Source organism: Hemitrygon akajei, chromosome 19 (assembly GCF_048418815.1).
Source record: "Hemitrygon akajei chromosome 19, sHemAka1.3, whole genome shotgun sequence".
NCBI lineage: Eukaryota > Metazoa > Chordata > Chondrichthyes > Myliobatiformes > Dasyatidae > Hemitrygon > Hemitrygon akajei.
Window position 1 is genome coordinate 73,831,407 of NC_133142.1, and position 13,849 is coordinate 73,845,255.

Genomic DNA, 13,849 nt, shown 5'->3' on the forward strand with positions numbered 1-13,849 from the left:
TCCTGACACACCCCACTATGGCCGTGTCGTCAGCGAACTTCTGCACATGGCAGGACTCCGAGTTATATTGGAAGTCTGATGTGTACAGGGTGAACAGGACCGGAGAGAGTACGGTTCCCTGCGGCGCTCCTGTGCTGCTGACCACCGTGTCAGACCTACAGTCTCCCAACCGCACATACTGAGGTCTATCTGTCAAGTAGACTGTCTTTGTGTGTAGTTTTTCATTGATTCTGTTGTATTCCTTTGTTCTGTGAATACCTGTGAGAAATTGAATCTCAGAGTGGTATATGATGACATATATGTACTTGGATAATAAATTTACTTTGAACTTTTGAAGTGGTGAGAGATACTTCAAACCAGAGCTTTCCCACACTGCCACTCACTGAAGGACTTGGGGGCTGTTTCAGACACAGACAAGTTAGTAGAGAGTGGAATAATAGAGGCGTCAGGAACAGTCGAGTTGAGAGCTAGCAGGTATGTGGATGAGTGTTTCATCCAGCGACAAGCTGAAGTAAGAATGCGGAACAACAGATTGTTTCTGCAATCGCATGATGAGAAGTGGAAACTCCTCTCAGTGGGGAAGAGGGTGTACAGAAACTAAGGCACAAAGCTGATAAGCAATTTGCTTAAAAATTAAACAGTATCCAGCTACAGCTGTTTGGGATGTAAAGTTTGTACGGGGGTCCAAAAGCAACAGCCTCAGTACACCTTTTTATTCTGGTGTCTTGCCCCTTCGTTTCCAGTACTGATGAAGGGTCTCAGCTGAAACATCGACTGTTTATTCATTTCCATAGATGCTTCCTGACCTGCTGATTTCTTCCAGCATTTGGTGTGTGTTGTTCAGTACATCTTTTCAAAGCCATTGAGCTCTAGAACCAGAGGGGATAGCTTCACTTAACTTCACTCGCCCCATCACTGAATTATTCCCACAACCTATGGACTCACTTTCAAGGACTCTTCACCTCATGTACTCGATATTTTTGCGTATTTATTATTATTGTTATTTCTTTTGTTCTTTCTGTATTTGCACAGCTTGTTGGCTTTTGCACATTAGTCGTCTGTCCATCCTGTTGGGTGCAGTCTTTCATTGATTATATTGAGTGTCCCGTTATTTACTATGAATGCTTGCAAGGGAATGAATCTTAGGGTTGCTTATAGTGATGTATATGTACAGTACTTCAATAATAAATTTACTTTGAACTTTGAAAATTTTTGAGCTTCGATTAAATAAAGTCAGAGAACTGTACAGTGTAGAAACAAGTCCTTCAGCCCAATTGGTCCATACTGATCATGACTCCCATCTAAGCCAGTCCCAATTTCTCATATTTAACCTGTATCCCTCATATCATTTCCTACCCATATACCTGTTCAAGTACCCTTTAACTATCGTTTATGTATCCACCTCAGCCACTTCCTCTTGCTGCCCATTCAATATACTAACCACCCACTGAGTGAAAATATTGGGAAAACTGAGACCGATCACAATTGATGCCCATTGAAAACACTGGATCACAAACATCTTCCTGACCCCATTCTCCACACACCCCTGTGATCTTCACCTGTCATAGGCCTTGTCTGTGCTTAATCTTGTAGTAGTGTCCTCGTCATCTCCGATGAGCCAGTAGAAATTCTTGTCTGTTCGGAGCCGTATAGTTTTCATCTTGTTCTTCGATACATACCTTCCGTCAGCGTTGAAGTCTCCAAGTATCATAATGTTCTGTAGAAAGGGAAAGCTGTGACTTAAGGTGTGATACAATTAAGCTCCTGCTGCGTGGTGTCTGATTAAATTAATCAGTTGCACCTGAAATAACTGTCAAGAAATATTAATGGATGATGCTTCAATGTGCTTGTATAACATTCCTCTGCTCAGTATTTTAACACTACAACTCATTTACTTCAACATTTACTTCAGATATGTTAATTCCTCTCAAAGCAGAGAGATTAACTAAACACATTAAGCATGTTCTTGCTAATGTATTAACACTTATTCCCAGGCGCAAATGTTTTACTTTAATAACGTGTAAAAGAAACTGTAAAGGTTTCCATTCTCCTTTTCTAACAGTTACTTGTACATTTTTATAGGATTCCTTTTATATTTGTATTCATTCTGCTCTTTATGCTTACTGTAGTCTTTTTAATGCTGCATTGGATTTGGAGTAACAATTATTTTGAAATCCTTTATGCTTGTGTCCCGAAAAATGACAATAAACAATCTTGGATCTCTCTTAATTTGGTAGTTGCCTAGTTGGGCCTCTAACGTGGCAGTTCCCAACTTACAGGCTGGCAGGGTACTAAATACAAAGGTTAGGATGTAAGATTTTAGATTATTGTGCCAGCAAATCACAAGTGAAGAGAGGCAAACCCTTGACAAAAGCCTGAAGGCATGTGCCCCCAAGTTCAAGGGCAGCCTCTACCCCACTCCTATGACTATTAAATAGTTCTCCAGCATGATACTTTGGACTCTTAATATCAGAATCTACCTCATTATGATATCACATTTTATGTTGAGACCATACGACATAGGAGCAGCATTAGGCCATTTGGCCCATTGAGTCTGTCTGCCATTCAATCATGGCTGATTTATTCTCCCGTCTCACCCATTCTCCTGCCTTCTGATTACCTTTGACACCCTGACTAACTGAGAACCTATCAACCTCTGTTTAAATATATTCAATGACGACTCCACGGCTGTCTGTGGCAATGAATTCCGTAGATTACCACCCTCCTTAACCCTGTTCTCTGCATTTTCTCTGTAGTTGTTACACTTTATTTAGCGTTGCTATTGCTTTCTGCGCTTTCTTCAATGCGCTGTCTACTGGATTGATCGGTATGAACAGCTTTCCACTGTATCTTGGTACATGTGACAATAATAAACCAATGCCAATTCTCTTGAAATTTTACCTATAGCTGAACCTGTCAAAGACTTGCATTTATATACCACTTTTCATGTCCCAAAGAACTTAATGAAGAGTAGCCATTATAATCTATCAGATTGTAGCTGCCATTTTACATTCAGCTAGCTTCCACCGTGATCAATAACAAGCAGAAGAAATGTTAGAATCAATGATGAGGTTTAGTGCCATAGCTAAGGATGAGGACAAAATAAAGCCAGGTTTTATTCATCGGACTGTCACCCAAAGCTCTAGCTGATATCTGTGGAAGATGCGGCATGGACTCAGAAAACACTGAAAGCCAGAATTTGAGTTATGATCACGATTGAGCTTATTTGAAATTTCAATGCTAATTTTAATGCTAGCAATGCTAATGAAAAAGTTCTCTGTAGAATTCTCACTGGTGAAATCTCCTGCCAAGACCACCTCTTGTTCAGGTTTATTTTATCACTTCATGCACCTTGGAAATTCTATCTCCAGCCCACCTCCACCCACCAACCCTTCCAAACCTCTCCTTGACTTCCTTAGCCAAATGTATTTATTTATTTAGAGATACAGACCCTTCTGGCCTACAAGCACTCGCCACCCAATTACAATCATAAGCTCAATTAACCTACTTTAGAATTTGGGAGGAGACCCAGAGAAACCCCACACAGTCACAGGTGGAATGTACAAAGTTCTTACAGACAGGAATGGGAATTGAACTGGTGCTGAAAGCATTACACTAACTACTATGCTGACATGCCAGCCCTACTTCCATGTAGTTCTTTGTTGCTTTCTTTCTGATATTCTCCTTATGCTTTGCCTAACCTGTGTCTACATCTACTGGAGCTATCTATTATTTCCACCCTGTTCATTGTTCACTCCTAAATCTTTCCCATTCTATGATTCTTATTAATATTGGAAAATTCCTTTCTACCTAGGTCTGTCCATCCCTCTGTGTGAACTAGTAGGGCCAATTTTCTCTTTCTTCCTTGAGCTGGGAAGTTGCGATTGTTGACCCTGACGGATAGTCCCCACTAGAACGTTGTATCAGAATCAGGTTTATTATCATTGACATGATGTTGTTTTGTGTCAACAGACAGAAAGAATAACTCAAGGTTACAATTATAAAAACATTCAAAGCAGGAATAGTGCACAGTAGTGTTCTTGAGTACGTGGATTGTACACAAATCTGATGGTGAAGGGGAAGAAGCTGTTCCTTAAAATATCTTCAAACTCCAGTACCAGTCAGAATGCTCTTTGTGATACATCTATAGAAATTTGGTAGGATGTACCAATCAGTATGATTTGAAGCATAGAAGCATCTCGATAAGCAGCGGAACCAGTTTCCAGCTCTTCATCACCCTTTTAGCCAGTGAATTACCACCACTCTTTGGATAAATTTCTCTGTTCCTCTATATTTCTCTGTGCCCTAGCATTAATAAATGCCAAGATCTTACATGACTGATGACACTTTACCAAACAAGTGTAAGGAACCTTATGATTTAAAGTTCAAGTTCAGGTTTAATTGTTATTCAAATACAGCCAAAGGAAACTGTGTTCCTCTGGGGCCAAGGTGCAACAACAGTACCAACAATCAAACAGCATGAGACACATATAGCAGTAAACATACAGTCACACAAAATATATAAAACAGCCCAAGTCTGTGGATATTGATGGCACGAACAAGCCCACTGCAGTTTGCAGATGAATGCAATCCAACTTGTCTTCCACTGAACGAACACTGGGGGGCAGCACTGACACTAGCATATACCTCAGGCCACACACTACCTCCGGCAGACGTCGCTTCTCCTGGATGGCTGGCAGCAGGCAACACCGCTGCATGAGGCCTAGTCCGTGCTACAAATGGGGCCACTCCTCCCACGCCACGCCGTTATATCTGAATAAATGATGAAATCTTGAAATTGCAGTCAGCTATTTGTTAACTAGGCTCCAACCCTGAACACACATGGGTGCAACAGACTAAGAAGGTAGAACAAGAACAATATGCATAGAACAAGCCCTCAGCCCACAGAGTTTATGCCAATCATCATATCAATTTAAACTGCACATGGTCTATATTTCTCTGTTCCCTGCCTGTTAATGCACCTGTCTCAATGCCACTGTTGAAAAAAAATACTACTTATAACAATGATTAGTGAGGCACAGAGAGATCTGCATTTACTGACAAGTACCTTTATTGTTTAAACTAACAAGAACGTGAATTCACATGTTAAATATCTTGTGTGCACACCCGCTAAGTATCCCTTACTCTCATGAATAGTCAAAGAATAGCAAAGGTATTACCCGGGCAAGGGGGTTGACACTGGCCAGGCACTCCTCGTTGTCCCAATCCACTCACCAAGTGTTTCACACAGGGTTGCTCACGCTTGTGCTTGTGATGGTTATTCTTCAAGGTTATCGCTACCAGCACACACGAAGCATCCACTTTTATATCCCTTCCTTATCAATTCAAATGTTGCATTCCAGTGTCACTGACCGCAGGTCATGTGTCTGTCCTTTAACACCTTGTTACTGGCTCTGCTCCAAGCCAGCATCCATTTATTGCCCTCTTCCCATCAAGTGACAGTTGTTCTCAATTTGCAATGAGCTCAAACCACTTCAACCCCAACATCCACAAACTGCATGTTATAGCCAACCAAAGAACATCTCACAACAACTTTCCACCTGGAAATGGTCTCCAGTCCAGCAGGCCACCTGAAGCATCATTGTGTTCTCCCTAAAACATTGACTAAGCCCAGCATGCCAAACTCACAAAATGGAGAACAGAGTGTCCTCACAAAATGGCAGGCTCCATCCCCAAGCATGCAGCAGGACAAAGACAATCAGTCTGTCTGCCTCCACTGCCCTATATTCATTTGAATTCACTGATTTGTAGATTGTCATTCATTCTGGCCAGCAGCACTTCAGTAGATAGACCATCTGTGTAGCTTCCAACTTGATAGCATGAACATCAATTTCTCCAACCTCCTCCTCTTTCTCACTTTTTTCATTCTCCATGCTTGCTCCCCTCTTACCCTTTCTCAATTCCTCAGCTACCCATCACCTCATTTGATGTCCCACCTCATTCACTTTCTCCCATGGTCCACAGTCCTCTCCAATCAGATGCTTTCTTCTTCAGTGCTTTACCTCGTTCACCTATCACCTCCCAGCTTCTCACTTTATCCCCCTCCCCCACCTCATTTGGTTTCAGCTCTCACCTGCTAGCTTGTAACCCTTCCCGCTCCCCCCATCTTGTTCTGCTTTCTGTCCCTTTCCCTTCCAATCCCGATGAAGGGTCTCATTCTGAAAAACTGTTTGTTTCTCTCCATAGATGCTGCCTGACCTGCTGAATTCCTTCAGAATTTTGTGTGTTTCTTCTAAATATTAGATTTTTTCTTATTTATTATGCCTATGGCAATATTTTATGTAATTTAAAATGTTTTGTTTTATGAATGATTCTTTTTACATTAAAGGTACCTTTTAATAAATCATTATAGTTTATGAATGTTTCCCAATGTGATTGGAAACCCTTAACAGTTTTTGCAGATTTGACAATTGTGAATATGCTAACTGGCTGCTAAAGTCCTTCCAAGCTACCTTGCAAATAGGGTTCACCACTGACAACAAGTTCAGGGTCATGGTGTATTCTCCCTCCCTTACTGGATTACCTCACACTTCCCTGGATTGAATTCCGTATGTTACCTTCCTGTCTGCTTTCCTCCTCACTAATCACCCACCACAAAGCAAGTGTTTGCTACCATCTCCAAATTTGAGTACTGTTCAGAGTCTTGAGGACCCAGTCACAGAGAAGCACTCAGGCAGTGAAGCAAATAATCATTGATCTGCCCCTTGTGTCACAAACTGTGCTGTGGGAAAACACAGATTTTCATGTTGTAAAGGAAGCATTTCAGAAGATTCTAAACCATCTAAGTCATCTTGTCAATAGACTTAAAAGAACTTTCATCACACAGAGAAGTTGATACTCGCAGAGAAGACATGGAAGTGCTCCAGGATGGATGAACACATGAGTAGAATGTTCCTCATTATCCATAGCTGTCTTATGATCTTGTCAACTACAAGCAGACTTGATTGTAATTGCCTGTGACCTATCAATCTTTGCAAGGAGCAGCAGAAACAGAATGAAAGAAGAAAGTCCCTTAGGAAAGGCTGAGACCAGAAGTGAGACACGAAAAACGGGAAAAAGCACAAACTAGACATGAAAGTCGGACTGAGAGAAAGTAGTCAAACAGTAAAGGAGGTAAAGTAAAAAGAAACAATGCAAATTAGAAATGAAGACCCCTGCCCGGATGTATATTACCATCGCATTGGAAAATTAGCAGGTTTTCTGTATTTCAGACTAAAATGAAAACTAAAATACTCAAGGCAATTGGAGAGCTGAATTCAAATTAGTAGAAATTGTGGTATTATGATTTTTATTACATTCGTACAAGACGGAGTTGATTTTATGGTACTCGATTTCTTTTGCTTTTTTAATTACTTGGATGTGTTTCACTGTATCATCTATCGAGAGACAAGAGCTCTGTTGTTGGCTTGAGTCAGAAAAGCCTAAAGTGTTTTGATTAATTTGCCACCATTCCAAGTATCAAATACACGCCTCCGCTCCATCTGCCAAAAGTGGAATTTCTCAGTAGCCTACCATTTTAATTCCTATCCCCAATCCCGTTCTGATATGTTGTCCATGATCTCCTCTTTTGCCATGATGATGCCAACTCAGCGTGGAGAAGCAATATCTCGTATTGGTCTAGGTAACTTTCAACCAGATGCCAGATGGATTTCGCCTTCCAGTATTTCTTTTATTTTCCCCTTCTCTTCCCTCTTCTTCTATTCATCACTCTGACCTCTTACCTCTTCTCCTTGTCTGTCTATCATCTCCATTGTTGTCCCTTCTTCTTCCCTTTCTCCCATGGTCCACTCTCCTCTCTAATCAGATTCATTCTTCTCCCTTTACCTTTCCCTCCCACCTGACTTCACCTATCACCTTCTATTTGGTCCTCCTTCCTCTCCCTCCACTTTTATATTCTGTCATCATCCCCTTCCCTTCCATTCCTGATGAAGGGTCTCGGCTCTAAACATCAACTGTTTATTCATTTCAATTGATACTGCCTGACTTGCTGAGTTCCTCCAGCATTTTGTGTATGTTGCTTTGGATTTTGTGTATGTTGCTCCAGCATCTACAGAATCTTGTGAATATGATAAGGAACTCTAGAATCTGTTTTTTTTTTGTTCAAAATACAGTTCTCAAACAGGAAACTTAATGGACAAATGAGGTTGAACAAGTTTATCTCCATATTTCCTGTTCATCAAAATAATGAATTGCAATTTAAAATAGTGATGACACTGTTAGTATTTAAGATTTAGATTACACCTATGTGCATTTAAAAGTGCATTCTGAACGTATGATTATCAATTATTCCCATCTTTTCCACAGAGCTGAAGTTTTCATCATGGCAGTGAACACAGTGTTCACAGTGAACTGATGAAAATACATTTATAAATACTTACACATAATATTTTGTTCCAATAAAAACAGAAACAAATTGCACCTTGATGAATAAAGAGCAAGTACATTGTTAGCAGCATTATAGACCAATAACTGCTGAAGAATCTATCAAGCCCTAAAAAGCAGATTTTCTATGTGTAGAGTTTGATTCCTTCAATATATTTATTTCAGACTTCTGTGGCTTTATTTGTTCACTTTATAAAGTTTGCTCATAGTGATAATGGTTGTTGTATGCTTTAGAAATAAGCCAACAACAAAACAATATTCAGGAAAGGAGAAATGTAATCTGCAAATCCCTCAGAAAATTTGTGGGAGGCTTCTTCAAGGTCGATGGCAGCACTAAACCCTTGACTTCTGATCCTAAAATCCAAGCTACTGAATTCAACACCTAATTATAAGGAGCAGGTGACCACTGTGAGACTGATGGCAGTCATTATTCAGTGTCTATTTGCTAAAATATGGGAGCATGGCAAGAAAAACAATTATAATTTCTGGTGGGTTTTTGATGGTAATTCTCAGATTTTATGCTCTAAAATATGATCCATAAGTGACACAATACAGCATATATAACACTTCTATCCAGAAATAGAGACATACCTCTGTATTCCACTCTTTCATGATTTTCAGGGTGACATCATAGAGTTCATCAATTTCTTTCACTGCATCTTCAGGTGCTGTGTGCTGAGAAATGAGTACAAAGTCCCGTACCACTGCGATAAAATGAAATCCAAAGCTGAAGTCAGTATAATTAACCAGTGCTTCATAGAACAATCAGTGCTACATCAACTTCATCATTCTATCCAATTCATCAGGTTCCGCAGTTACACTTTCACCCATTGTCCAAAATATGCCCAGACTTGCACTTAATAATACCAGCCAAACTTCCTAAGTGTCATATCATGAAAATATTCTGGAAGAGAAAATAATTCTGGGAATGAAAGGGTTACTGTAGGAGGAGAGTGTGATGGCTCTGGGCCTGTATTTGCTGGAGTTTAGAAGTACGATGGGGAATCATTGAAACCTATTGAATATTGAAAGGCTTACAAAGAGAGGATGATCCGTCTGGTGGGGTAGTCTAGAATCAGAGGGCACAGCCTCAGAATAGAAGGACATCCCTTTAATATGGAGATGAGAAGGAATTTCTTTAGCCAGACGCTGGTCAATCTGTCGAATTCATTGCCACGGACAGTTGTGGAGGCCAAGTCATTGAGTATGTTTAGAACAGAAGTTGATAGGTTCTTGATTAGTCAGGGCATCAAAGGTTTTGGGGAAAAAGGCAGAAGAATGGGATTCAGGGGGAAATCAGATCAGCCATGATGGAATGGCAGAGTAGTGTCAATGAGCTCAATTACCTAATTTTGCTTCTATGTCTTTTGGTCTTATGGTCAAATCTGCTGAATGATAAGTTGGTATTGGAAAGAACAATTCAAGCTTGGTATCACACAGGTAACATGGGATCTGTACAGAAACAGAAATGTTTACTTAACGGAACCTGTGTTCTTACCTCTTTCTTTTTAACCTCTTTCTTATTTTTGACATTTGATACAGTCAACCAGGTCTATATTATATAACCATATAACAATTACAACACGGAAACAGGCCATCTTGTCCCTTCCAGTCCGTGCCGAACACTTACTGTCACCTAGTCCCACCGACCTGTACTCAGCCCATAACCCTCCATTCCTTTCCTGTCCATATACCTATCCAATTTTACTTTAAATGACAATATCGAACCTGCCTCTACCACTTCTACTGGAAGCTCATTCCACACAGCTACCACTCTCTGAGTAAAGAAGTTCCCCCTTGTGTTACCCCTAAACTTTTGCCCCCTAACTCTCAACTCATGTCCTCTTGTTTGAATCTCCCCTACTCTCAATGGAAAAAGCCTATCCACGTAAACTCCATCTATCCCCCTCAAAATTTTAAATACCTCTATCAAGTCCCCCTCAACTTTCTACGCTCCAAAGAATAAAGTCCTAACTTGTTCAACTTTTCTCTGTAACTTAGATGCTGAAACCCAGGTAACATTCTAGTAAATCTCCTCTGTACTCTCTCTATTTTGTTGACATCTTTCCTATAATTCGGTGACCAGAACTGTACACAATACTCCAAATTTGGCCTCATCAATACCTTGTACAATTTTAACATCCCAACTCCTATACTCAATGCTCTGATTTATAAAGGCCAGCATACCAAAAGCTTTCTTCACCACCCTATCCACATGGGATTCCACCTTCAGGGAACTATGCACCATTATTCCTAGATCACTCTGTTCTACTGCATTCCTCAATGCCCTACCATTCACCATGTATGTCCTATTTTGATTAGTCCTACCAAAATGTAGCACCTCACACTTATCAGCATTAAACTCCATCTGCCATCTTTCAGCCCACTCTTCTAACTGGCCTAAATCTCTCTGCAAGCTTTGAAAATCTACTTCATTATCCACAACGCCACCTGTCTTAGTATCATCTGCATACTTACTAATCCAATTTACCCCATCATCCAGATCATTAATGTATATGACAAACAACATTGGACCCAGTACAGATCCCTGAGGCACACCACTAGTCACCAGCCTCCAACCTGACAAACAGTTATCCACCACTACTCTCTGGCATCTCCCATCCAGCCACTGTTGAATCCATTTTACTACTTCAATATTAATATCTAACGATTGAACCTTCCTAACTAACATTCCATGTGGAACCTTATCAAAGGCCTTACTGAAGTCCATATAGACAACATCCACTGCTTTACCCTCGTCAACTTTCCTAGAAACCTCTTCAAAAAATTCAATAAGATTTGTCAAACATGACCTTCCACGCACAAATCCATATTGACTGTTCCTAATCAGACCCTGTCTATCCAGATAATTATATATACCATCTCTAAGAATACTTTCCATTAATTTACCCACCACTGACTTCAAACTTAATTGCTAGGTTTACTCTTAGAATCCTTTTTAAACAATGGAACAACATGAGCAATATGCCAATCCTCCAGCACCATCCCTGTTTCTAATGATATTTGAAATATTTCTGTTGAAGCCCCTGCTATTTCTGCACTAACTTCCCTCAAGGTCCTAGGGTATATCCTGTCAGGACCCAGACACTTATCCACTTTTATATTATTTAAAAGCGCCAGTACTTCCTCTTCTTTAATCATCATAGTTTCCATAACTACCCTACTTGTTTCCCTTACCTTACACAATTCAATATCCTTCTCCTTAGTGAATACTGAGGAAAAGAAATTGTTCAAAATCTCCCCCATCTCTTTTGGCTCCACACATAGCTGTCCACTCTGATTCTCTAAGGGACCAATTTTATCCTTCACTATCCTTTTGCTATTAATATAACTGTAGAACATAAGAACATAACATAACATAAGAGATAGGAGCAGGAGTAGGCCAATCGGCCCCTCAAGCCTGCTCCGCCATTCAACAAGATCATGGCTGATCCAATCTTAACTCTAGTTTTCACCGAATCCCACAAGGCAACAGTGCCAACCAACAGGGCACCATGCCGCCCATTTTATTTTATTATTCATCCCGCCCAAACCCATGTGATCACCCGGGGAAAAAAAACCGAGTTGCCAATTGAGGAGAAAAAATCTGGAAAATTCCTCTCCGACCCATCCAGGCTATCGAAAACTGGTCCAGGAGATCACATGGCTGATCTAAACCTAGCCTCATGTCCACTTACCTGCTCGCTCACCGTATCCCCTAATGCCATTTTTATCCAGGAAAATGTCTATCTCCGTTTTGAATTTATTGAGTGTAGTAGCTTCCACAGCTCTCTGGGGCAGTAAATTCCACAGCCCCACTACCCTCTGAGTGAAGAAATTTCTCCACATCTCAGTCCTGGAATGGCATCCCCTTATTTTAAGATTATGCCCCCTAGTCCTAGTTTCACCCATCATTGGGAACATTCTCCCCGCATCCACCCAATCAAGCCCCTTCACAATCTTATATGTTTCAATAAGATCGCCTCTCATTCTTCGGAACTCCAATGAGTAGAGTCCCAATCTACTCAACCTCTCATCATACATCAACCCACCCATCCCCGGAATTAACCTAGTGAACCTTCTCTGCACTGCCTCGAGAGCCAGTATGTCCTTTCTTAAATATGGACACCAGAACTGCACGCAGTACTCCAGGTGTGGTCTCACCAATACCCGGTACAACTGCAGTAAGACCTCCCTGTTCTTATACTCCATCCCCCTAGCAATAAAAGCCAGCATTCCATTGGCCTTCTTGACCACCTGCTGCACTTGCATACTAACTTTTTGTGTTTCCTGCACCAGGACCCCCAGATCCCTTTGCACAGAAGCACTTTCCAGTTTCTCCCCATTTAGATAATAACTTGCTCTATTATTTTTCCTGCCAAAGTGCAAGACCTCACACTTGTCAGTATTATATTTCATCTGCCAAATGTCTGCCCAATCACTCAGCCTATCTATGTCCCCCTGCAGGGTTTCAATGTCCTCCGCACTCATTACACTCCCTCCCATCTTTGTGTCATCAGCAAACTGTGATACGTTGCACTTAGTCCCTTTCTCCAAATCATTAATATAGATTGTAAAGAGTTGGGGTCCCAACACCGACCCCTGCGGAACACCACTAGTCACCAACTGCCAGTCTGAGAATAAACCATTTATCCCAACTCCCTGTTTTCTGTTAGAAAGCCAATCCTCCACCCATGCCAGAATATTATCCCCAATCCCATGATTTTTTACTTTAAGTAATAATCTTTGGTGTGGCACCTTGTCAAATGCCTTTTGGAAGTCCAAATACACCACATCCACTGGTTCCCCTTTATCTACCCTATATGTTATGTCCTCAAAGAACTCCAACAAATTTGTCAAACATGACTTCCCTTTTGTAAAGCCATGCTGACTTTGTCCTATCAAGCTATGTTTATCCAAATGCCCTGTTACTGTTTCCTTAATTATCGATTCCAACATTTTGCCAACCACAGATGTTAGGCTAACTGGCCTATAATTCCCAGCCTTCTGTCTATTGCCCTTTTTAAATAAAGGAGTTACATTAGCATTTTTCCAATCTGCTGGGACCATTGCCGAGTCCAGCGAGTTTTGAAAAATTATCTCTAATGCATCCACAATCCCGACCGCCACTTCCCTTAAGACCCTAGGATGCAAGCCATCCGGTCCAGGGGATTTATCCACCTTCAGTCCCATTAATTTATCAGGTACCATTTCCTTGGTGATTTGAATCGTAGTTAGCTTCTCTCCCCCTAGAGCCCCCTGTTTATCCAGTGTTGGAATATTTTGAGTGTCCTCTACTGTAAAAACTGATACAAAATATTTGTTCAGTGTTTCCGCCATCTCCATGTCCCCTACCATTAATTTCCCGGTCTCATCTTCTAGGGGACCAACATTTACTTTAGCCACCCTTTTTCTTTTTATGTAACTATAAAAACTCTTACTATCT

At 40.8% G+C, this 13,849-nt stretch overlaps 1 protein-coding gene across 2 annotated transcripts in view; it reads right to left on the reverse strand.

The window, feature by feature from the left end:
* The window catches only part of LOC140742070 (deoxyribonuclease-1-like), a 162,094-nt gene that overhangs the window by 19,114 nt on the left and 129,131 nt on the right, over positions 1-13,849 (reverse strand). For both annotated transcript variants that reach the window (XM_073072866.1, XM_073072867.1), the window contains exons 6-7: positions 8,995-9,107; positions 1,560-1,717 (exon numbers count right to left, since the gene is read on the reverse strand). In XM_073072866.1, the coding sequence (XP_072928967.1) occupies positions 1,560-1,717; positions 8,995-9,107 (271 nt within the window). The remainder of the gene's footprint in view (positions 1-1,559; positions 1,718-8,994; positions 9,108-13,849) is intronic.